At 37.9% G+C, this 25532-nt stretch overlaps 1 protein-coding gene across 1 annotated transcript in view; it reads left to right on the forward strand.

The window, feature by feature from the left end:
- Positions 1-25532, forward strand: part of SREK1IP1 (SREK1 interacting protein 1) — a 30688-nt gene that overhangs the window by 1492 nt on the left and 3664 nt on the right. Inside the window, exons 2-4 of the mRNA XM_006081411.3 lie at positions 6334-6381; positions 13431-13574; positions 22761-22833. Of these exons, the coding sequence (XP_006081473.1) occupies positions 6334-6381; positions 13431-13574; positions 22761-22833 (265 nt within the window). The remainder of the gene's footprint in view (positions 1-6333; positions 6382-13430; positions 13575-22760; positions 22834-25532) is intronic.

Consider the following 25532-nt stretch of genomic DNA (forward strand, 5'->3'; position numbering starts at 1 on the left):
TCTCCAGAGAAGTGGCACCTGGGATGAGACCTGGAGCGTTGCAGGCGGGGTGGAGTGGTGGGAGGGGCAGTTGCAAATGTGTGAGAGGAGGAAATGAGATGTTCACTGTGGATGGGACTCAATATAAATGGAAGAGAAGTGAGAAATTAGCTAGAGAGACAACAGCAGCCAGTATTCATGACGCTTTTGCTAAGTGTCAGACACTGTGGCACATGTCGGGTTTTATCTCGTTTTAACAGTCACACCGTGAAACAGGTATTAGCATTTCCACTTTACATACGAGGACACTGAGGGACAGAGAAATCAAGTAACTTGCCTATTATGAGGCAGCTAGTAAGTGACAGGTCATTCTGCTCCTGAGACCCTGTGTGCTTTATACATTTTGTCATGTTACCGTATAAATTACAAGGTAGTTTCCAGCTCTTAAAGGATCTTGTAAGCGTGACAGAGTTTGAATGTTTTCCTGAGGAGGATAGGAAGCCTTTTAAAGGTTTTAAAACAGATGCACATTTTGGAAAGATCATTCTGACTGCATATTGGATTGGAGGGGAGCTATTTTAAAGGCAAAGTCACCAGTTAGAAGTAATTGTTACACTTTAACCTATTATTTTGAATTGAAAGAAAGTTAACATATCTATTACTCATTTATTTCAGCCCTTTGTATTCAGCATGTCTCTATGGACATAAACCTACATTTCTATGAAAATTGAAGCTTTTGTTTTTTTGCAGCCACATACACTTAAACCTTGTTTATTTGGCCCGTGTTAGCCTTTGAGCTTGACATGCTTGGTTTAAACCCAGCAAAAAAAAAAAAAAAGTATAATAGCACTGCAGAAATATAATGCAAGTGCCATTAGAAAATATAGACACAGAAAGTGGTAAGATAATTTCTTGATTGATCCAGATAGTGTATTAACGGAAATAGGGCTCCATCAGAAACATTTTGAGATAATCATCAAGAAGGACAAGTTATTGTTATGCCTTTTATTTGTAGGTGTAATGATCATATGGATTCAGCATGGCATGTCCTGGGTGGTTGTACTAGTGATTATTACAAGGCATGACTATAAAGTAATGAGGCTGCTATAAAGTACAATGAAAATCAGCCTCGCCTATTTTATGGTCACCTGCTTCAGCTGTTTTTCCACAGCATTGTGTATAAGCTTACACCATTATGTCACTAACAATGAAGTACGTACTCTCTTGGCAAGGGAAATCATAGGCTCTTAGTTGTTATTAAAGAAATTACATTTAAACACAGGTTTCAGTGAAGTTTACTTTCTTCTAGAAACTGCTTAAGTTAGTTCTGACACTCATTTTAATGAGTCTCCATTCCCCATGAAGAGTTGACCTGGCACAATTGGCATCTATGTTACTGATGTGGTTGGCACAAAAACTCTATTTGTTTCTCTTCTTCAGAGAAATCTATATAGCCAAGGTAGGGTTTTCTGTAGCCAAATTAACGTTACATCTGATATATCAAAGTGAGTAAAATTCTTAAAACACATTACTATAGCATCTTAGTCATAGAAAAATTCTGAATCACACTACATCCAGTCTTCTCACTCAGAAGTCATTTCTTTTATCTCTAGTCTATGCTGCACATTGCTGCTGAAATAATTTTCCTAAATCATATATCTGATCCTGTCATTGACTTGTACTTGTGAATTTAGTGTCTCTTCATGTGACTTACCCTTTTTGAGGCTCCATTTCCCTGTCTCTGTAATGAAGGAGTTGTAATAAATTCTTGTAATGCCACAGCTCCCATCTCTGGGAGAATGAAGTGCTTGCTCCTGCTACCCTGTCCTCCCATCTCTCCTCTCGCGCATTCTACAGTCTAGAGACATGGCCAGCTATGCCCAGAACCTCTCCTGTGCTTTTCTACGTACAAACTTTGTTCTCACTGTTCCTCCTCTACTGTGCTATCTACCTGTGGGAAACTTTGCTGATCCCTCAGCTGAGAGTCTTGCCTGCCAGTCTTCCTGCTTGTTAATAGAACTATGTGTCTTATACTGGCACATTCTAGCATGTATTACAGCTGTGGGTACATTATCCTAACCTAGTATATTATCGTTTCCTTTACTGTAGGAACTTTACTCATCTTTATGGTTTCTCTAACATCATTTCAGATTCTATCCATAGTAGGTAAATAATGTTTAGTGGGTTAATCATTAGAATTGCTGCTGAGTGGAATCTAGTACTCAAATAAACAGACTAAACTTGACAGCAATCTTGATTCTGTTTCATTAGATAATAATTAAACATCTCCATGTCTCTTCTTAGTCTAAAGTGGTACTACCTATAGCTTTTTTTCTTCACAAGTTATTTGTATTTTCTGAGGCAAGTGAATGAAAGCATTTTTATACATTTAATTTTCTTTAAGGGTCCCTAAATTATGATAACTGAAACTATAATGGAGTAGCCAAGTATAAAACTTCAAGTGTAACAAACAGAAAAGGAATCGAATCGAATCAAATTACAAAGGAAAAGAATGGACAGAGGTGATTGCAATTACCAACTGCTTAATAGAAAGAAAACTTAATTACGTAAGCTGTTTAATTTTAAATTTAAATGATTACAGAAGATATTTTCACATAAAGAAAACTTTGACAGCCTTTCCCAAAGTCAGAAATAGTAAGAGAGAAATATTCAGTTTCAAGTGTCACTGTTAACTTTCCAATGACTAAATTGTTGACTTTGGAAACATGATAGGAAATTTCAAGAAAATAAATTTAGGTCAATGTGATGGCTTGCCATACCTTTGGGAGCCACTGAACAACCTGAGGCAACTGTGAGGGGTATTCCATCCCTTTCTCTCACATTTGCTCATTCCTTTACTCATTGTTCCTACTTCTTGGTCTTCTCTAACCTTTATCTTTTCTCTTCTTCCTTCTTTGCCCAACTTATTTTTCCCTTTTATGCTAACTACTTTACTAAGGTATAATTTGCATGTTTAAACACACAAATCACAAATGTACAGCTTGAAGAATGATATATATATATATATATATATATATATATGTATGTATTTTTTTTCTACCTATCACCCAGATCAAGATTTTGACTATTTCTATCACCTCAGAAAGTTCCATGTACCTACCTCTGTCTTTTCCCCTTCCCCTGCCCAGCAATTGTTATTTTGATTTCTATTATCCTTCTTTCTTTTATTCCTTTTCCTCTGCCTATCATGCCTCAGATAGGCCAGTGACACTGCAGACACTATCTCATTTCATGGCAACTGGGAGCTACAGAAGTTACCTGTTCCCCAGTGCTGAAGTATTTTCTTAATTTTACCTCAAACCTCAAATATTTGTTGAAGACTTCATAAGGACTCTACACTATGCTAAGTACTGAGTTGTATACAAAATTTTCTGGCATGGTCCAGAATTTCGAGAAACTGATCTTTTCCCTTTAAGTTACTGGGAGGTAAAGGACTATCCTCATTACCTGTGTCCTTCCCTACCACTCAAGTTGTTTAATAGAATTCTAGATTCAAAGTAAGCCTTTTCTACACTTAACAAATACAAGAAATAAAAACCTCTAAAATTTGTTTCTGAAACCATCAGTTAATAAAATTGTATTGGAAATCTACAGAGTAACTTCTTTGAGATATTTACAGCTGCAATCATTGCCTTTGGTCACATCAGCTCTTTTTGTGTAGGGATTTGGTTTGAGTGAGGTTTTTTGGTTGGGTTTTTGAGAAGGCAGTTTATTCACACGTTTCAAATTTTAAAGGATCCAAAAGGTGTATAGTGACATGTCTCCCACCCTTTCTTCCCCACGACCCAGTTCTCCGTTCTTCAGGTAACCAGTGTATATCCTTATAAAGATTTTTAATAACTTTATCCTTAAATATAATCTTATATAATCTATATTATATATATTAAATCTTCGTTCTTTTGTATAAATGGCAATATACTATAAGCACTGTTCTACATATTGCTCTTTTCTCTTTATATTTTAGAAATTATTGCCCATTATTAAAAACCATCCTTATTCTTTCATACCATAATTTGTCTAAATTATTTCTACTCTTTTACTATTACAAAAAATGCTGCGGTGAATAACTTTATACATAAGTCAGTATAGCGTTTGTGCACATAAATTGAGAGGATGAATTCTGGATGTGGAAGTGCTGGGTTACAGGAGTATGCACGTGGAGGGTTCTGGTAGATTTTGATAGCTTGCTTTCCATAGAGATGGTACTGATTTACTCTCCTACCAACAGTGTTCAGGAGTATGTTCCCCCAAACCCTCTTCCACCCTTTCCATCTTTCCTATTCTGGTAAGTGAAAATAGAATCCCAGTATAGACTTTAATGTACACTTTACTTGGTAAGAGTAAGGCTGAGCATCTCTTCATATATTTCAAAGTTGTTTCTGTTTCCTTTTCTGTGAACTTTCTGTTCAGTTTCTTTGTCCATTTTTCCCCTTTTGGTTATTGGTCTTTTTCTTAATGATTTGATGGGGTTTATATAGTAGGGATAATATCCTTTGTTGACTCTATGATTTGCAAATATATTTTACAAGTGTTCATGTGTCTTTTGAGTTTATTTTTGGTGGTCTTTGTCATTCAGATTTTTTATGCAGTCATATTTATAAGTTTTTATTCAAAGGCTTTTTGGGGATTATGGGTCATGATTATAAAGGAACATTTTGAGCAGTAGGGGCCTCACACTGTAGTCTTGCTACTCAATTTGAGGTGGATTTCGAGTATGTACAATTGTATGGCTCACAGGGTGTACACAAAGGCTGGAAAATAAGGCTCAGAAAATTCATAAGACCAAGGGAGCCCAGAGCCAGGATCTTTCACAGGCCTATACCAGGTTAGGGCTGCTGCAGCCGGTATCATCACTGCCATCAGGAGCTGCCCCCACTTTATTTGTCTCACATGTATTGTATCAGTTACATCAGATTCTAAGTTTCAGGTAGAAGCATTTCATTGACCAGGCATTCATGCAAATTATAGACAAATGAAGGTTAAAATCTTAATTACCAACATTTGATGAGGAAATAGAGCTCTGGAGTTACTTTATTTAGAGTTCTTGTTATATTTTCCTTTCTTGTAAAATTTATAACTTTGTTAAAAATGACCTCTGAAAAAGTTTTATATTTCATTTATTCGACAAATATGAGATACTTGGATGATAGGAGTTTTATCAATGTCTTTAAGTCATAAATGAGTTAATTTCTTCTTTTTTTTTAATTTCTAATACAGCCTCAGAGAGGTCATTTCGGATCTGTCATTACAACATTTTTAGTTTTTTGTAGGAAGGGTAATGTGCATTTAGCACAGTTTTATTCAGTATTATTCAGCATCTATAGTTTCTATGGAAACAGACTTAATATTGACCTGGATTCTCTGAGCTTTTTTTTCAATGTGCAATTATTTCATATTGAAAGAGCCTCAGATTTTATTATTATTAATCCAATTTTATTCCACAGTTCTGCTAAAAGCACAGCATATGTGTTCCTACCCTATGCAATAAGAACCATAACATTTATGAGAGAAAAATGAGATTGGGCACAATACTCAAAAACTTCATCTGTGATAAATAAATAAAAAAATAATAGGAACCTGAAAATAGTATTATAATTTTGCACACGTTAATTGGTTAAAGATACATAAAAACTGCAATAAATAGGGCAGTATACCTTTAAAAGACCTGAAGTTTGCAGCTTGTGCGTTGTTTTGAAGTAATGGTAGGAAGGTCATGATATGAAATCAGATGGAAAGTTGTCACACCTGATGTGTATGGGCACTGCTCACAACACACAGTGCAGCATATGTTGATACTGCATTTGTTGAATTAGAGAAAAATATGTTCTTAAAGTATTTGTTAAAAGAAATAATTTGATAACCGAAGGACTTGTATGCATGCATATAAGCATAACCAATGGACGCAAGATACTGGGGGGTAGGGGAGGCCAGGGGAAGGTCAATGGGGAAAAAAAGGAACATTATGTACTACTCTTTGTAATACTTTAAGCAATAAAATAAAATAAAATAAAAAAAGAATGTCAAAGACATGAAAAAGGACCTGTCAGAAATTAATGTAATCTTGTATGTCAACTATAATGGAAATTTTTTTAAATGATTTAAATAAATAAAATTTTGAAGTATTTAAAAAAACAAAAAAGAAATAACTTGAGTAAACTGACTTTTTCAATAATTTCTAATAAACATAGTAATGGAGTAATGTTACTAAGCTATGTTGAGATGATTTTTTTTTCGAAATAAATTCTTCAAGTGGTTTTTTAGGTTTCTTAAGTGATAAAATTTTTATGTTTTTACTTCATATGTCTCCTAAAATGTTATCCATTTGTATTTTAGGTTGCAACAAGGATAGTGTTCGAGCCGGGTGTAAAAAATGTGGCTACCGTAAGTACATTAAAAAATAACACTGTGTGTATGGTGAATCATTTCATTGGGCAGTGTGACTTAGCATCCAGATTTCAGGGCCCTGCGCATAGACAGTCCTTTAGTCCTGTTATTTAGTGCACATATGCAGATGATTTAGAAATGTATCGATCAGCACTAACTGAAAACTATTTATGAAACATTTCCTATTTGTTGAATTAACTCTTCTTTATAAAGGTGAAATTGGACCCAGAATTTCTACTCACTGACAAAATTTGGTTTAAATGGTCCATTAATCTCTATTATGATTAATGGAATGGAAAAGTAAACTTTAACAAGTGTAATTATATACTCAGAATTTATCATTATGGACTATAAGCAGCTATTTGTCTAGTTAAATGTAGCAATCCCTAAGGCTTTGATAAAGCTATAATAATATTTTCTGTTTTTTAAGTTGTTTGGAGACCATGCAAATGAGCCTACATTGTTGTTAATGTCATAAATTATTTTTTAACAAAATAAAGGTGATTTAAAAAAAGATTTCCATGCAAGAACACATGATAATAAAGCAATCTAGTCATTAATATTACTCATCAGAAGGATTTAGAATAAAAGCACACTGGGAGAACCAACTCACATGCCTCCAATCACAGGTTGGAACCTGGATCAAGGGAAGCTTGCTCAATTAATAAAGTGGGTACTTAAGTACACGTATTCTTCATATAAATAAAAACTTCTGAAGAATGTACTTGCATGTAAAGAATGAGTGCAATGAAATCTTTTCTGTTTAAATTTGTTTATATTTATTTCTATTTTGTTTACTTTCTTCCAATCCTTGCTAATTTCCATGTCTCATTTCTTTATTCAAGACTTAAGAACCTACTATATTTATTGTATTTACTTTAAATCCAGGATAGCCAGTCTGTCTACTATCAGTTTATCTACTTGGACTTCTTGCTATTTTATTTTAGACATAAACAATTAAAAAAATTTTTTTTTGAAATAGAATATTTGTTGATCTAGTTTCCCCATTGCTATTTTATTTTAGACATTAACAGAAGCATCTGTAGTAATTAGACATTGTTAAAAATATTTTTATTGATTTTCAGAGACAGAGGGAGAGGGAGAAAGAGAGAGATGAGAAACATTGATCTTCTGCTTCCTGCATGCCCCCCTACCGGGGATTGAGCACACAACCCGGGCATGCGCCCTTACTGGGAATCCAACCAGCACCCTCTTGGTGCATGGGATGATGCCCAATCAACTGAACCACACTGGCCAGGGCAGAATTTTTTTAGAGAAGCCTAGTAAGGAAATAGTGTTGACAGTATTCCAAGTTGAGTTCTGCTTGATTTTTCAGATCGTTGATTTTAGTAATTAAGTTATTAAACAACTTCTAATTTGTCTGCTGTGGAAAAGTTTAGTAATATTTTCCTCTGGGTTAAACTTACATCTTACAGCTGTTAGAGGTTGAGGGTCTTCTTCATTTACAGATCTTTCCGGTAGAAACTAAATTTTTAAAATTTTCTGTTACATGGAGGCCAGAACCTTTGTATTGCTTATGGAGGTAAGAGAAAAGTCAACAAAACCCTTTGAATGTTTTTAATGGCTGAAAATGTAGATTTTCATCAGTCAGTTACAAAAGAGTATTATCTCTTTTTATTGTTGTGAAAACAGGGGTTTGATTTTATAATTTTTAAAAATGTTAATACTTGATTTAAAAAAATTTCAGCCCTATCTGGGTAGCTCAGTTGGTTGGAGTGTCATCCCCATACACACCATGGTTGAAGGTTTGATACCCAGTTAGGGCACATACAAGAAGCAACCAATGAATGCATAAATGAGTGGGACAACAAATTGTGTTTTTTTTCTCTCGCTCTCTTCCCCGCCCCCCCCAGGTTCCTCTTTCTCCCTTCACTCTCTCCCTCCCTCCCTTCTTCTCTCTGTCTCTAAGTTCAATGAAAAAGAAAAATAGAAAAATATTTTGTCAATACTTCAATAGTAGTTAATACTGTTTTTAAAACTTTCAAGTTAAGGATGAATGTGCTACTAAATAACATGGATCTCATTTTTTTCATGGCAGAATTTCTTCAGTAACATTAGAAGAATGGTTATTTCTATAATGAGTTTTATTTATTTGTTTTTAATTGGCAATTTCTGAAAATTGAAAAGCTACAAGGACACTAGCCTTTGTCCATGGGAGACATTATTTGAGACATGTATTCTATGGACAACAGCTTAGTGTTCTTGTAAACTCTAGCTGAGCATTTGATTACAGAAGCAAGAAATAAAAACATACCTGAATACCCTAACATTTTATGTAATTTAAAATCCTAATCTACTGATATATAGTCATGACCTTTTGTCTGTGGATCTGCTAATTGGTGTTACACAGTCTTTTGAGTGCAAATCATGTCTGAAATGCATTTTCCACTTTGTTGTTTCTTCAAAGGTAGAGAAACAGTTAATATACTTGTAAAGAAATCTAAGTGCAAAATTCTTCTATCATTAGTTCTCAACTCGGGGTGATAAAGCCTTCCAGAAATCTGGAGTTTTTGGTGTTTTTGTTGTTGTTGTCCATAGGGGTGGGGAGCAATATGACATTTTTAGTATGTAAGGCCCAGGGACTATAAACGACCTGCAATGTGTAGGACATTCCTAAACAATGAAGAATTGCTTGGCCTAAAATACTAATGGTTTCCCCTTTGAGAAATAGGCCATTTTTTCATTGTTTTAGTTCCCCCCAGTCCCCATCTTGTACAATCTTCTTGCCAAAGCCTATTTTGAAAACTGCTTTTTAAAAGCAATTCATCTAAATCAACTCTTTCTAAAGAAAAAGTACAGCTTTGTTTCATAGAAATTACCACTCATTATCTTTTCCACACTTACATTTTTTGGCCTGCATGATGTTATATAAGCACATTTTGAAATAGTCAGTAACCAACTCTTAGAGGAGTACAATATCAGCATATGGAGTAAAATGTATAGGCATGAGCTGAGGAAAAGGTGACAAGGGAAGTACATGCCAGGGGGGAACAGGAGAGGGCAGCTGCACATCAGTCAAAGAAGCACAGAACTTTTTGAAATTGAGGGCCATTGTCAGGTGTGACAGATAAGATCAGTAAGAAGTGGACTTTGAAATGTTCATTGGATTTGCCAGGTAGGATGCTTGCTGACCTTAGTAAGATTAGCTTAAGTTGATTTGTAGGTTATAGAACAAACTATGTAGATTCAGGCCTGAATGGTGAGGAATAAGAAAAGTGCAGAGAGTCTGTGATGTCTCTGTTTTCCAGAAATTTACATGAGGAAAGAATGGAACTGCCTCAGTGCATGTGGGCTGTTATACAGAACTAGAGGCCCGATGCACGAAATTCGTGCAGTTGGGGGTGTCCCTCAGCCCGGCTTGCGCCCTCTTGCAGTCCAGAAGCCCTTGGGGGATGTCCAACTGACAGCTTAGGCCCGCAAAGGCAGGAGAGGCTCCCACCACTGCCGCTGCGTTAGCCCGCTGTGAGCCCGGCTTCTGGCTGAGTGGCGCTCCCCCTGTGGGAGCACACTTACACCAGGGGGCAGCTCCTGGGTTGAGTGTCTGCCCTCTAGTGGTCAGTGTGCATCATAGCAACCAGTTGTTCCACCTCCGGGCTGAAAGTGGCTCTCCGACATCCCCTGAAGGGTCCCAGATTGCGAGAGGGCACAGGCCAGGCCAAGGGACCCCACTGGTGCACAATCGCCAGGCCAGGAGAGGGACCGCAGGAGGGCTCCAGGGCATGTCTGGCCATCTCACTCAGTCCTGATTGGCCAGACCCCAGCAGCAAGCTAACCTACCGGTCGAAGCATCTGCCCCCTGGTGGTCAATGCATGTCATAGCAACTGGTCGACTGATTGTCTGCCCCCTGGTGGTCAGTACATGTCATAGTGAACGGTTCAGTGGTCTTAGCATATCATTAGCATATTAGCTTTGATTGGTTGAACAGACAACCGGACAATCTGACACTTAGCATATTAGGCTTTTATTATATAGGATATCATAGGCCAGGCAGCTTATAAACAAATAAATGTATCGCTCACAGATCAGAGGCTGCAAGTCTAAGATCAGGGTGCCAACATGGTCTGGTGAAGGCCCTCTCCAAGTCACCAGCTTTTTGTTTTATCCTCACGTAGGGGATGGGGCCAAAGATCACTTTGGAGTCCCTTTTATAAGGAAGGCATTGATCCCCTTTATGAGGGTACCACCCAGTGAGGCAGAAACTGTTTTCCCAAGCTAAAAAAATTAACATTAAATATTAGACTGGTATCACATTACATTAAAAAACTTAATTCTGTTTACATGTCATTATTAAAACTATGTAGAAAACTAAAAACTGCTTAGAAAATTTTAAAATAAAGGGGTGAGGCAAACAGATATTAGGTTGAATCTTGTTGAGATTCAGCTGTTTCACTCATAAAAATTGTTACTTCATATGATTCAACTAATAATAACCAAAAAACACTAGTGGAGCAATTTTAATATCAGACTTTTGAAGCAAGAGTAGTACTAGGGATAAAGAGAGATTCAAGAACAGTCAACCAAGAAGATAAATTAATAATGTTCTTAGATTTGCTTACTAATATAATCTCAAAATATGTGTAGCAAAAGCTTTCACAAGGAGAAATGAATAAATCTATGATAAAGGTACTTAAAAATTTAACTACTTTCAGAAATTATTAGATAAAAATATAAGGTAGAGAAGATTTGAACAATAAAATAGACATAGAACCCTATTCAACAAATACTGATGTATATTCTTTTAAAATATATAAATATACAATATGGAAGAACACAAAAGAAATCTCAGCAAATACCAAAGAACTGATATCATACAGACTTCATCTACACTAATAAAAGAGAAAGATGCAAATTAACCATCACTCCATCACTCTGCCACTCTGCTACACCCACAAGCCACGCCCACCAGCCAATCAGGAGAGAGTATGCAAATCAACCCAACTAAGATGGTGGTGGCCACGGAGCTAGAGTGAACAGGAGGCTTGGGTTGCCCCTGGCAATGGAGGAAGCCAGGCTTCCCACCTGCCCTGGCTGGCCCTCAGCTCCGCTCAAGGCTACAAAGTTTCAATTATAGAAGATAAATCCCAGAAAAAAAGGAGAGGCTGGGAGTTTGGGTCGCTGGGGGGCGTGGCCAGCCTGAAAACAGCCATCTGCCCCTCACCCAGGCCGGCCAGGCACCCCAGTGGGGACCCCCACCCTGAAGGGGGTGTGGCCAGCCTGAAAACGGCCCTCAGCCCCTCACCCAGGCTGGCCACACCCCCATGGGGTGAGGGTCCTCACTGGGGGGCTTGACCAGCCTGCAAACAGCCATCAGCCCCTCACCCAGGCTGACCAGGCACCCCAGTGGAGACCCCCACCCTGAAGGGGGTGTGGCCAGCTTGAAAATGGCCCTCAACCCCTCACCCAGGCTGGCCAGGCACCCCAGCGGGACCCCACCCTGATCCAGGACACCCTTCAGGGCAAACCAGCTGGCCCCCACCTGTGCACCAGGCCTCTATACTAATAAAAGGGTAATATGCTAATTAGACTGGGAGACCTTCCAGGAGGCCTTCCGGACGTTCTTCTGGACAAAGCCATGGTGGCAGGGCCGAGGTAGAGGTGGTTAGAGGCCAATAGTGGAGGGCAGTTGTGGGTGATCAGGCCGGTGGTGGGGGGCTGTTGGGGGTGATCAGGCTGGCGGCGGGGGGGAAGTTGGGGATGAGCAGACCAGCAGGGAGGCCAGTTAGGGGCAAGCAGGCCGTCAGTGGGGGTCAGTTGGGGGTGATCAGGACAGCGGGGGGGGCAGTTTGGAGTGAGCAGGCCAGCAGGGGGGCAGTTGGGGGTGAGCAGGACAGTGGGGAGGGAAGGTGGGGGCGAGCAGGCCGGCAGCAGGGGGCAGTTGGGGCCGAGCAGGCCGGCAGGCAGAATGGTTAGGGGCAATCAGGCATGCAGGTAGGTGAGCAGTTAGGAGCCAGCAGTCCTGGATTGCAAGAGGGATGTCCGACTGCTGGTTTAGGCCTGATCCCTTTAAACCGGCAGTAGGACATCCTTCAAGGGGTCCCAGATTGGAGAGGATGCAGGCTGGGCTGAGGGACACCCTCTTCCCTCCCTCACCCCCCCCCCCCAGAACGAATTTCGTGCACTGGGCCACTAGTTAAATATAAAATCCTAATATGAGAGTATTTTCTTATAATCCTATATAATAAAAGCCTAATATGCTAACTGTCCAATTGTTGTTCGACCGTTCGACCAGTCGCTATGACGCGCACTGACCACCAGGGGGCAGACGTTCCAACCAGTAGTTTAGTTTGCTGCTGGGGTCTGGCTGATCAGGACTGGGCGAGAAGGGCCAGACACACCCAATCCCGCAGTCCCTCCCTGGCCAGCCAATCTCCCATGGCCCCTCCTTGGCCTCTAAAATATTTCTTCTAATTAATTTCCTTTCAATATGCACGAATCCATGCACCAGGCCTCTAGTCTTCTATATATATAAAAGCCTAAGTGACTGTTACGGCAGAGGCAGAACGACTGAACGGCCACTCGCTATGACGCTCACTTGAGCAGACAGGCAGGCGAGCGGTTAGGAGCAAGCAGGCAAGCAGGTGAGCAGTTAGGGGCAGGCAGTACCGTATTGCGAGAGGGATGTCCGACTGCCAGATGTTTGACTACAGGGATTGGGCCTAAAGTGGCAGTTGGACATCCCCCGAGGGGTCCCAGATTGCGAGAGGGTTCAAGCCGGGCTGAGGGCCACACCCCCCAACCCCCATGCATGAATTTCGTGCATCAGGCCTCTAGTATTACATAAAATGGAAAACTATAGTAATTCAGTACCCAAAAATAATGCTTATTGAATTAGAAGCCCTGATGAAGAAAGGAAAAGTTCTTTTTCTTAGCATTGCATTCAGGGAAAGCAAACCACCACCCACTGAGTAAACGTTAAAACTAAACATTATATTATTAAAATTGCAGCTTGTTGCTTACCAGGAGACGACCAACAATAATTATGTAACGTATCATTTTGTCATTCATATTTTTTCATTTTACTTAGCTGGTCACCTGACTTTTGAATGCCGCAATTTCCTCCGAGTAGACCCCAAGAGGGACATAGTCTTGGATGTGAGCAGCACAAGCAGTGAAGAGAGTGATGAAGAGAATGAGGAACTGAATAAATTGCAGGCACTACAAGAAAAAAGTAAGTGATGCCTTTTTTCTCTTCATTCTTTACAAATGTTTGGAAATGTGTGTATTGTGTCATGCTTATCTATTGTTCTATTGCGTTTATCACTAAGATATCTTTCCTCTTTTATGTAAGAGATACTGCATAGGTAAGGAAATAGGCTTTGAATGTTGTAAATAATTCTCCCAAAATCAAACAGCTGATCAGTTGCAGAACCAGGAAGCAAGGCTGTTTTTGATTCTAGAACCCAGGTTTTATTGTTATTGATGTTGTTCCATCACCCTAGCATGTGTCAGTGGGACAGAGCGTCTGATTTAAGACTTGGTTTCTGGCCCTATTAGGCCATTTTTTAACACGTGACTTTCAGCAAGTCAGTTAACCACTCTGAACCTCAAGTTCCTTGTGGAAAGCACAAAAGATTGGGTTATCAAGTCGCACTTTTTCAAATCAGTGATTTTAGCCAACATCAAGCTTTGCTAATGATGGAAGTATATAAATGACCCTGAGGCAGAGGCTAATGAGGTACCTTTCTAACTGAGGAATTATATAAGGCTAAAAACAGGGTTGGTAAAAATCTGAAGTAGTTAGATACTCAATTCCCTTCCCTGCTCTGTGAAGCTGGGTGGCTTGCTTTCCTCCATCACCTCACAGACTATTCTAGGGCCATTTTCTAGACAGCATAAGACAAAGGGTCCTTAAACAGAGGTAGCCCAAACACAGAGGGAAACATAAGCTAAGCTTAGGTACTGAATGGTGAGAACCTTTCAGCCATCTGGGCTGGCCAAATCAACTCCCAGGTATTTATTTCTACTTCAGAACCCACTCTAGCTGGGATTAACATAAGACATTTCTAAGTACTTACACAAAAGGAAGTCATTTTATCATGAAACACCTGCATTTTTCAGGGAACCAGGCCCTCTAAATCCATAGGTTCCAGGATTATTAATCATAAGCAATCCTAGCAAAGCCAGTGCATCCTGCTATAAGCAGTCTGTAAATAAGGATTCTCTTGCCAACAGTTTGAGCATGGACGTCTAGCTTTCAGACTGTGAGAAAATAAGTTTCTGTTATTTAAGTCACTCCCTTCTTCCTAAAAGGGTTCTCTTGCTAGCAAGTACCATTCATTTGTTCCCAGGAGGTCTGTAATTAGCATGTGTGTAAAGAAATTTCTTTCCTGGAGGCATCCTCTTCTTCCCCCTCAAAGAGAAGAGAGATTACAGACCTACTGTTTAAGCATTTCTCTCCCATCTATAAAATGGCCTCTCCTTGCAGTGAGGTTTTTAGAAATAAAATGTATGTGAAAATGCTTTGTGAACTACAGTAGCAAAATGCAATTTATTTGAATATGGATTTAGTCATGGGATGAGAGAAATACAAAAAGTTAAGCTTATTTGAGATCATCAGATAACAATAAACACTTTAAAAATTTTTCAGCTTTCCATATTATATCCAATGAACGTAACTGAAGAGATCAAATGCGCCGGGGTAGTGGGGCAAGTGAGAAGGCAAAGAGGGCAAGTGAGAGAGACATTACATAGGAGTACGTGCAGCTGCAGGGTAAAGACAGCCCTTGAATACACACGCTTACATTTGTTCCCTACTGTAGCATCACTGAAATGATAGTAAAAGAATTTTTTTTTAAAAGACATAAATCGACAAGGGATAGGAAGCAGTAGTAATAAAATTTTGCTGAAAAGCAGGTGTATTAGTGATGACAGACTGTATACTTGAGAAAGATATATCCTTAACAGTGCGGAAAGCTGAGAAGTAACCTGACACATACTCCAAATCCCTCCAAAGACTTGCTAATGAGGTACCTTTGCAACTGAGGAATTATATAAGGCTAAAAACAGGGTTGGTAAAAATCTGAAGCAGTTAAGATACTCAATTCCCTTCCCTGCTCTGTGAAGCTGGATGGCTTGCTTTCCTCCATCACCGCACAAACTATTCTAGGGCCATTTTCTAGACAGCATAAGACAAAGGGTCCTTAAACAGGGGTAGCCCAAACACAGAGGGAAACATAAGCTAAGCATAGGTACTGAATGGTGAGAACCTTTCAACCTCTTCACCTGTTTGGTTCCCAGATATACTAGTATATCACCTAAGTGTAAGATTTGAAGATTCTTCCCTGGGAATTCTGCCTAATCTAAGGGGAAAGTAATAAAGACACTGACACCTAGGATTCTTCAAGGACGTGGCCCGAGCCAGATTCCCAGGAAATCCAGGTTTCCAAGCTTTGCTTGCTGAAAGCTTCCACTCAGCGTTTTAGACAACCAAGGAGCACTACATTTCTGAGGAAAGACTCCAACATAAAATAAAAATACCAAATCCAACAAACAAAAACATCAACTTGAAGAATCCAGTCTATGAAGGGAGAAGAAAACCTAAGAGAAATAATTAATATCCAGTTTCATGGATAAAAACAACAAAAGAACTTTTAGAAATTAAAAAAGAAGCAGGCATAAAATGTGATAAAGCAGAAAGATAAAGATAATGTAATCTTAGAAAAAGCAAAATGAGAAAAAAAATAAGACAACTGAAGAATATGTCTAGGAAATACTTTATTCAATGAGTCCCAGAAAGAGAAAACAAAAAATATTTCTAAGAACTGAAGGACATTAGTTTTCAGATGAAAGATTCAGTAAGTACCAAACACAGTATTAAAAATAGACCCATACAGAGGCACACCATTGTGAAACTTATACCATAGGAAACAAGGAGAATATAACTCAAACTTTTTGGAGCCAGGGCCAAAACAGGTCATAGGTAAAGGATCAGGAGTCAGAATAGCTTTGTACTTCTCTAAAGCAATACTTGTAAGCTGTTGTCTGTCAAAATAAGGGAGTAAACCCAAAAAAGGAAGACATGGAACAAGAGAAATAGAAGAGAGAAGAAGGGAATGCCTGGGATGGTGCAACAGGGAGATCCCAGACACAGAGAGCAGCCAAATCACATTGGAGCAGAACAGAAGTTTCTAGGAGAGAAAGCTTAAGCTTGTCCATTCCACAAGGACAGTTTCTACCCCATCCATCTACACCGAGCATGTCAAACTTGCAGCCCTCGGACCCCATGCCTAGTTTATTTGGCCCGTGTTAGCCTTCGAGTTTGACATGCTTGATCTACACTGCCCTATTTTTTAAAAAAATAAATGCATAAAATTTTAGAATTAAGAAGGATCTTAGAGAACACATAGTTTAAACACCTAATTTTAAAGAAAAATAAATTAAGAACAAGTAACTTCCCCAAATCACTAACTGGTCACAGTAAAGCCAGAATCATGATCCAGGTTTCCTGACTACTAGTCCTATACTCTTTTCATTCTAACATGCTGCTCTCCAAACTTAATGATCATCCAGGCTCTTTGTTCTTGACCATTTTTTCCCTCATCACATCAGTCTGGAAGGATAAAGAACATAGTGGGGTGGTTTACTCTAGAGGTGATTGTTTAATCAGTAGGCCTGGGACAAATCCACCCTCAGAGGAAGGGGAAGGGATAACATATTACCTCCAGGATAAGAAGTAGTTGGTAAACTTTCCTTATTAGAATTAGCTTTCCTCCAACCTCACATTGAGAATGATGGACTCCATCTAGTTTTTTTTTTTATCCTTCTAAGATGCTTGCCCATGGTTGCCTAAAGGCTCAGAACTTGGTTTCCAAGTGTTGTGGCTTCCGCTCAGAACAGTGCTTATTTCAGTATATCATGCAGATTCCAATAATAAAGTATTATAAAAGGGATCCATATTTATTTCATGGTCACCTATTACTACCCAGTGACCCAGCCCTACCCAAATAAACAATAGGTTGGTTCCTGAGTACACGGAGGAAGAGGGTGTACAGGTCGTGGTGCTTAGTTCCATTGATAACTTTCTGATATGGCTCAGATCTCTAAAGGGGTGAGGATGAAACACTGACTTGTTGAGTGTGAGTGCTCATCCCACATCACCCTTCCTTTGGTCCTTAGAGGTAGAGAGCTCTTGTACCAACTATCTTGAATATGGTAAGGTTTTTGTGTGTTTATTTGTTTTAATAACAATTAAAATAGTGAACCAGGAGAAAGCAAAATATTCTTAGTGTACTTAGTTGTTCTGCTTTTATGAAATAGTCATGAAAGGGAATAGAGAGAGAAATGTCACCTAAAAAACAAGACTCAGAACTTATTTTTATGTAAGTTCTATTTTCTATTTTGCCTCTATAGATATATACTAGAGGCCCGATGCACGAAATTTGTGCAAGGGGCTTGGCCCTCGCAGCTGCAGTGGCTGCCTTGGCCCTTGCAGCCCCGGCTTCGTCCGGAAGGTCGCCTGGCTATCCAGTCTAATTAGCATATTAAACTTTTATTATTGTAGATATTTGCTTCTATTATAGTGCATATTTTCCAATGCATTTAATATCTTCATATCTTTCATTTAAAACAAATATAATTCTAAATGACAAATATAATTTTTGATGCAATTAAAGAATGTGAGAGGAGGACTTAGCATGGACAGGAACAAGCATTGTTACCTATTATACGATAACAACCTGGGACCTGTGCCCCCATAGAAAATTATATTACTGGTGTTATGAACAGGGGAAGCTCAACCAATATATAGCAAGGATCAAAGTGTGAGCATGCTTGTTGTCTAGTAGCACTACAGTTCTTCAGGAAGCTTGTGAAAACTTTACACTGTGTTTTGAACTTCCTGAAGAAACTTTGGAATTGTATATGGTAGAAATATCTAAAAACCTATTTATGTTACAGTATATATAAAGTCAAGGTAAAAGAATTTCAGTATTTACAAAGGATCCAAGAAATTCAAGTATATGGATTTTCCATACTCTGTTTAATCTAGTGTTATTTAATATTAATCAGCAATTTGCCTGGTATTAGGAAATAGTTCTTTCATATTTCATCCCTTAATATTTTTTATATTCTTTTGTTTACTACAGAAAAGTAATGTATTTTGACAAATTTTGGTTTTGGGGCCTTTTTTGGTTTTGTTTTGTTTGTTTAAGAGAGTTTTATGTTAAATTTATACTTGATTTTATTTAAAGATGGTTGACACTGAAAACTACGTAAGTATTTGCATTTTGCCATAATTGTCTCTCGCCTTTTCCTGCTGAAATCAGATTCAGATGAATGGCTTACAACGGTGGTTTCAAGCTTTGTAAAGATAGGGCTTAAATGAATTCACACAATAATTGGAGTAAAGCCTATATTTGGTTCAGCTCTAGAAGATATTTGTTAAGTAGTTGGAAGATACAAGAGGGAATGAGAAATTTAGATTAATGGGTCTAGGTTTGGAACTGCCTACTCAGGTATTTAAAAGTAGCTGGTGACGGAAATACAAAGATCTAGTAGCTGAGCCAGCTTGTGCTACTAGGATGGATCTTCCATTCTATCCCAAATATATGCGTAAGCACTGGATCCTAACCTCCAACTCCTGCATGTTACATAAGAGACCCCCACTGTTGTTGATCATTACAAAATTTAAGTGGTAAAGTACACAGGATCTTCTTGCCTTCTATTTTGTATTCCAAAGGTTGGTTGATAATTTTCTAAGAAATTATTATTATGCAAAACCTTAAATTTTTCCCCCTGCTACGCTTGTGTACATTTCGACATTCTGTCTCAGAAAGAACCTCAATAAATAAACGTGGAATAGTTTTAAGAGTGGTAGTACAGAAACACTGAACTCTCTAAAATAAACTTTTGTCTTCAGTGCTTGGATTCTCATATCCTACTGTCAGTACTGGTTGTTCCTAAGGGTAGATGGCTCTGCATAAGTATTTATTGAATTCTAGGATTGTTTTGTTTCTATTAGAACTAATTTTTCTATATAATCTAGTCAGTGGGCTAGTTATCCATCATTCCTAAATGGATGAGGTAATTATTCCCATACCTATATTTTTTATTTGCTTAGTTACTCAACCTTTTTTGGTGGGAAGTGTTGGGGCATTTTTACAATTAATCATTCTGAACTTATTGTAACTACAAAAAAAAAGACAGCTATTCAAGAAACAGCTAAAGTGACTATTAAATGTCAGATCAAGCAGATTTCAAAAAAAAGAATATTACTATGGATAAAGATAGTTTTTTTTCCTAATGATAAAAGGCTTAGTTAATCAAGAGAACATAAAAATATTGTTTAGGCACCTAATAACAAAATTTAAAATACATGAAGCAAACCACTGATAGAATTCCCAGGGAAAATTTTTGTGGATACACAAATCCACAATTATAGTTGGAGATTTCAACACACCTTTTTCAATAATTGATGGAACAAGTAGACATTAAATCAGAAAAATTTTTGTGCACCGAGCCTCTAGTCTATGCTAATAAAAGGGTAATATGCTAATTGGACCAGACGTCCTTCCAGACAAAGCCGCAGCAGCTGCTGCTGCAAGGGCCAGGTCGAGGCTTAGGCAGCCGCAGTGGCTGGCAGTGGCAACAGTGGCGGCGTGATGGGGGCGTCGCCTTTCCCTGATTGGTCCAGTTGCCTCCCGCAGAGAGAGGCCAGAGGCAGTAGCAGTGAGAGGGTGATGGGGGCGGTGCCTTCCCCTGATGGGCCGGTTGAAGGGGCAGGCAGGGCTAAGGGACCCACCCTCCCAGTGCACGAATTTTTGTGCACCGGGCCTCTAGTTATATATAAAAGGCTAATAAGTGTCCCTCCACCCGTCTAACCGGTTGCTATGATGCGCAATAACCACCAGGGGGCAGACGCTCAACACAGGAACTGCCATGATGCACAGTGGCCATTTACAGAGAAATGGCACTGCGGACCTGGCGCCAACAAAGCAACACTTGACTTCCCCCAAGTGGGACACAGGCCTCGCCACCACCCTGGAGGGACACCCCACCAAATCGCAGCCAATGCTGCCATGATGCAAAATGCAGCCCACAGCTGTGGGCGTCAGGTAATGACATCACATAGCAACACCTGGCTTCCTCTCCATAATGACGACTAGCCTCCTTGCAGTTTCTTCAGCCCAGGAACACAACTTGTTTTATAGCCAGGTGCAAACATTTCACACTGTAACCAAATATCTGTGAAGTGTTTTCCCGTGCCTCATCTCATTTGATCCTCACAGAAGTTCTGGAGTAGGTAGATAGGAGACTTGGTGGAATCCTATTTTCTTTTCACTAGCCAGAAAATGGAGATTTAAAAAGTTTAGAAACTTGACCTGACTGAAAAGAAGTAAGAAATGGTGGACCTTGAAAATGACTTCAGGTTTTCTCACTGCACAGAATATTGTCAAACACTGCTGCAGTTAAATATTTTACCCTTTGTTCTCCCTGTGTGATCTATAATAATAATCTTCGTGTTGATATTTACTGCTACATTGCTGAAAATTACCTGAAAGAGAAGTTGGGGTGCTTCACTGGGCTGAAGAAAGTTTAGCTACATCAGAAAGCAGGTCTAATTAAGCAAGTTTATTCTATATCTATAAAAGGCTAAGTTGACTCGTGCATGCTCAATACATATAAAGTTCTCACTGGCGCCAATCGCATGCATATGTTTCCATCTATCATTGTCAATCGTGAATTTGGTTGACACTTCTATTATAGAGCAAGGGCGAATAGCTATATTAAAATATTTCTTCTAATTAATTTATATTCAATGTGCACGAATTTCATGCACCGGGCCACTAGTGTTATTATATAGTAGGTGAAAGTCTTATAGATGTTATGCATATGGGTCATATTTTTCAATCCACTCTGTCAATTTCTTTTAATTGGTATCCTTTTTAAAAGTTAGTGTAATTATTTAGATGTTAGGGATAATTGTCATTTTATTATTTGTTCTCTCTGTTTTGCATTTTTTGTTTTATTTTCCCTGCTTTCCTGAGGGTTACCTGAACATTTTTTTAGAATTATCTATAGTGCTTTGATTTATCTAGTGTCACTTGAACACTTCTAGAATTCCATGTTGATTCATCTAGTGTCCTTGAATATATCATGGTGTTTTTAAATTTTTCTGTGGTATTTTGTATAGTATTTTTAGTGGTTACTCCAGGTATTGGATATACATAATTTATCAGTCTACTTGTATTGTCACTTTACCAGTTTAAGTAAAATGTGGAAACCTTACCTTCCTTTCTGTCCCTATACCAGGGGTGGGCAAACTTTTTGACTCGAGGGCCACAATGGGTTCTTAAACTGGACCGGAGGGCCGGAACAAAAGCATGGATGGAGTGTTTGTGTGAACTAATATAAATTCAAAGTAAACATCATTACATAAAAGGGTACAGTCTTTTTTTTTTTTTTTAGTTTTATTCATTTCAAATGGGCCGGATCCGGCCCGCGGGCCGTAGTTTGCCCATGGCTGCCCTATACCCTCTCCTAACAGTATGTATTCTCTCCTTCTAGAACACCAATGGCATAAATATTAAGTCTATTGTTATTGTCCCATGATCCTAGGGTCCCACAATCCCAATTTTGTTTGTAAAAGAAAATTTTAAAGCTATACTTGATTGTATCATTCTGTTTTTTAAGGCCTGGAATGGTGCCCATCAAAAATTGATTTGCTATAGGAATTAACATTAAAATACTAGAATTTTTTACTCAATATACTTAATAGTATTTGAAATTTTTATTAAAAGCATATAATAAAAATAATCAATTTAGGCATTATGATAAGCAGAATAAGTCAGAGAGAGAAATACAAATACAGTATAATCTCACTTGTATGTGTGATATAAAGAAAAAAAGCTAAGGTCATAGATACAGTGAACAGATTGATGATTGCCAGAGGCAGAGCTGGGGGTGGGGGCAAAATAGGTGAAGGGGGTCAAAAGGTACAAATTTCCAGTTATAGAATAAGTAAATCATGGGGATGTAATATACAGCATAGTGACTCTAGTTTATTACTGTATGGTACTTTTGAAAATTGGTAAGGGATTAGATCTTAAATGTTTTCATCAAAAGAAAAACAATATTTTTGTAATTATATATGGTGACAGATGTAAGCTAGCTTTATTGTGGTGATTGTTTTGCAATATATTAAATTATTGAATCAGTATGTTGTACACCTGAAGGTAACATAGTGTTATGTCAATTATACTTCAATTTAAAAAAAACTAAGAAAGGGGAAATTGTTACAAGAAAAGTTCAATATCCTAACGAGTGAAATCATCAACCAACAACCAAAATTTAAAAATGTGTACATACTATATTATTTGGACCCATAGTGACCTGATTCTTTCCCCTCAACACACAGGAATAAATGAAGAAGAGGAGAAGAAAAAAGCAAAAAGCAAAGAGAAAATCAAGTTGAAAAAAAAAAGGAAAAGGTATTTTTTAACATTTTTTTAAAGTAGGACTGTGAATCCAGGATGGATTATAATTTTTTTTCCCTGTATAATCCAGTTTACTTAACATTTTTTTCTTAGTAGAAGTTAGATACTCAATTGTCTTAGTGAAATATTAAAAGTCCTTCATTTCAGGAATCAAAAATAAAGTCAGCACTTAGCCACCTTAAATATTCTTCTTGGAGCAAATCAAGATATAAATAAGAACACCCTTCCCCTTCTTTTATATATTATAGAATTTTGAGTTTTAGAACATCAGCTAATCTTATAAAGGAATATAAGTCTAACTTCTTCACATATATATTTCCTCCTCATTTGTATGAGGTGGGAGCTTAAATATTTGTATTTTCAAAATATCATTGCCATGCCTAGATATTAATTTATTAATAGGATTTATATACTCACTTGTCATGCTAAAAATTCCTTCAAGTCTTTCAAAACCTTCATCAGCCACCTATGAATTTTTATAGCAATTTTTTAAACAATTAACTGGTTAAAGAAATAGATTAAAGGAATTAAATAGCAACTGTTTCCATGGTTAATGAGTACAGTTTCATTAATACTAGAACAAAGATATGCATACAGACATTTTTTTTTCATACAGACATTTTTTAAAGCACTTGGCAATAATAATTTGGCTTTGACAGCAGATTCTGCAAATCAGGTGTTGTCATTTTGTAGTTTTTATAGAGCATTTAATATATACATTTTTACACCTCGGCTATTTTATAAATTGGAATAATTATTAGGAGTTAAAATAATAATATTTAATATAAAAACTAATAGGAAGATAGACCTCAAGTGTATTGTGTAGTCTGACTAGTATATTGTTGAATTATTGCATTGCCACAGCAATGTGGTTTGCTTATAGGGAAAGTTAGATTATTTTCTTCCAAATCTAATAAACTTGTTTTATTGTAACAGATTATTTATTCAAGCTTTTCTATATTGGGCCTCACAAACCTCAGACAGAGCTGAAATCATATGAACTTTTCTAGGCACCCTTAGCAGAGATAATGCCACCTAATAGAGTTGCTGTACCAAGAAGGGGGACATCTGTAATAGTGTCAACAATAAAATAAAATAAAATAAATTGAGATTCCAGAATAAAAAAGACAAAAACTGTGCAGGCAGAGAAGAAACTCTCAGTAGAATCCAAAGGCCAAGCAGGCTGTTTAAAACAGGAAGACAGGGAATAGTTGAGAATGGTAGAGTTGAAGAGGAAATAAAAGAATGCATGTAAATAAGCTCAGGAAATGGCCAGAAGTCTTAAGTAAGTAGACAAGGAGGAGAAAGGAATACAACCTCACAGAACCAGAGGAACTTCTGGTCCCTAAACAAGGCAGGCAGTTAGGGAGTTCACACAAGTCAATCTGCAGAAACAGCCTTGTAGTCTCATTTGTTTACTTTTCTCCTCTTTGAATCTCTGGAGTTTTTTTTAGTTTGGGTTTTAGCTTCTAATGTCTAGATCCCTGAACTATCTCTTGAGATGCTATTTTAAATTGATGCAGTTCCTATATAGTCATACATATTTGGGGTTTGGGTAAGGGTAGGTTGTTGCACACTTCATAGAAGGTCTTAAGAGATGGCTTCTCCACTTTTTGTTTTCTTTTTCTTTTTTAATATTAGAGGAAGGACTTCTATAGTTTTTTCCCCAATTTAGTATTACAGTAATATTAGAAAAATAAAGTATAATAATAAATCATTATAATTAATTTATATAGAATATTCATTTAAAAGCATCTTTTCTGTAACTAGTGAAAATTATTTTGAAAAACAAATGTGTATCTGTTATCACTCTGCATCTAGAGAAATCAAGTACTTTAACTTGAAAAAAATCAAAAGAATTAGCACTGAAGGGATTGAGCAAAAAGAAAAAGAAAGAACTCATGAACATGGACAACAGTGCAATGACTGCTGGGGGGACATGAGTGGGTGGAAGTGGAGGAGGGTATATGAGGGATAAATGGTAATGGAAAAGAAATAATAAAATAAAGGGAGAAAAAAGAGAAAGAACAAAAGTGCTTTTATTTTGCTAATTTTCAGCTTTTACCCATTTATACTGAGTTATATAATTATAACCCTTTTTATATAATCGCATTACTTTGTGGCTCTTTTAAAAGAATATGCCAGCAATTTTCAACTGGAGTGCCACAGAATTTTTAAAACATGCAACACCTGACTATATAGTCAGAGGCACTGACCTTTTTTTCCTTACATTGTCAATTAAAAAAATGACAACAGTCAACACAGCAATAGCCATCTGGTGTGAATGAATCAAAATTATACCTATTTTTTTTTTTTGTCAGATCGGCAAAAGTAATATATATTTTTGGTGTGCTGCAGAATTTTACTAATTAGTATTTTTGCCATGAGATGAAAAAGGTTGAAGATTGATGGAATATGCTAACAAGTTATTGCAATACAAGTGAGTTATCCTATATAATAAAAGCCTAATATGCAAATTGTCCCCTCTACTGGGAGTTCGACCACTTGCTATGACATGTACTGACCACCAGGGGGCGGTGTGGAATATGGTGGGCGTCAGCGATTCAGCACTGACAATGGGCAGCAATGGAGGCACTGCCAGCCCCAATGGGCCCCAAAGAGAGCAGCACTGTGGCCGGATGGTGGAGCAGATGAGTGGGCGGTGCCAGGCCAAGGCAGGTGCGAGCAGGGCC

This window comes from Myotis lucifugus, unplaced genomic scaffold, assembly GCF_000147115.1.
Source record: "Myotis lucifugus unplaced genomic scaffold, Myoluc2.0 scaffold_0, whole genome shotgun sequence".
NCBI classification, from domain to species: domain Eukaryota; kingdom Metazoa; phylum Chordata; class Mammalia; order Chiroptera; family Vespertilionidae; genus Myotis; species Myotis lucifugus.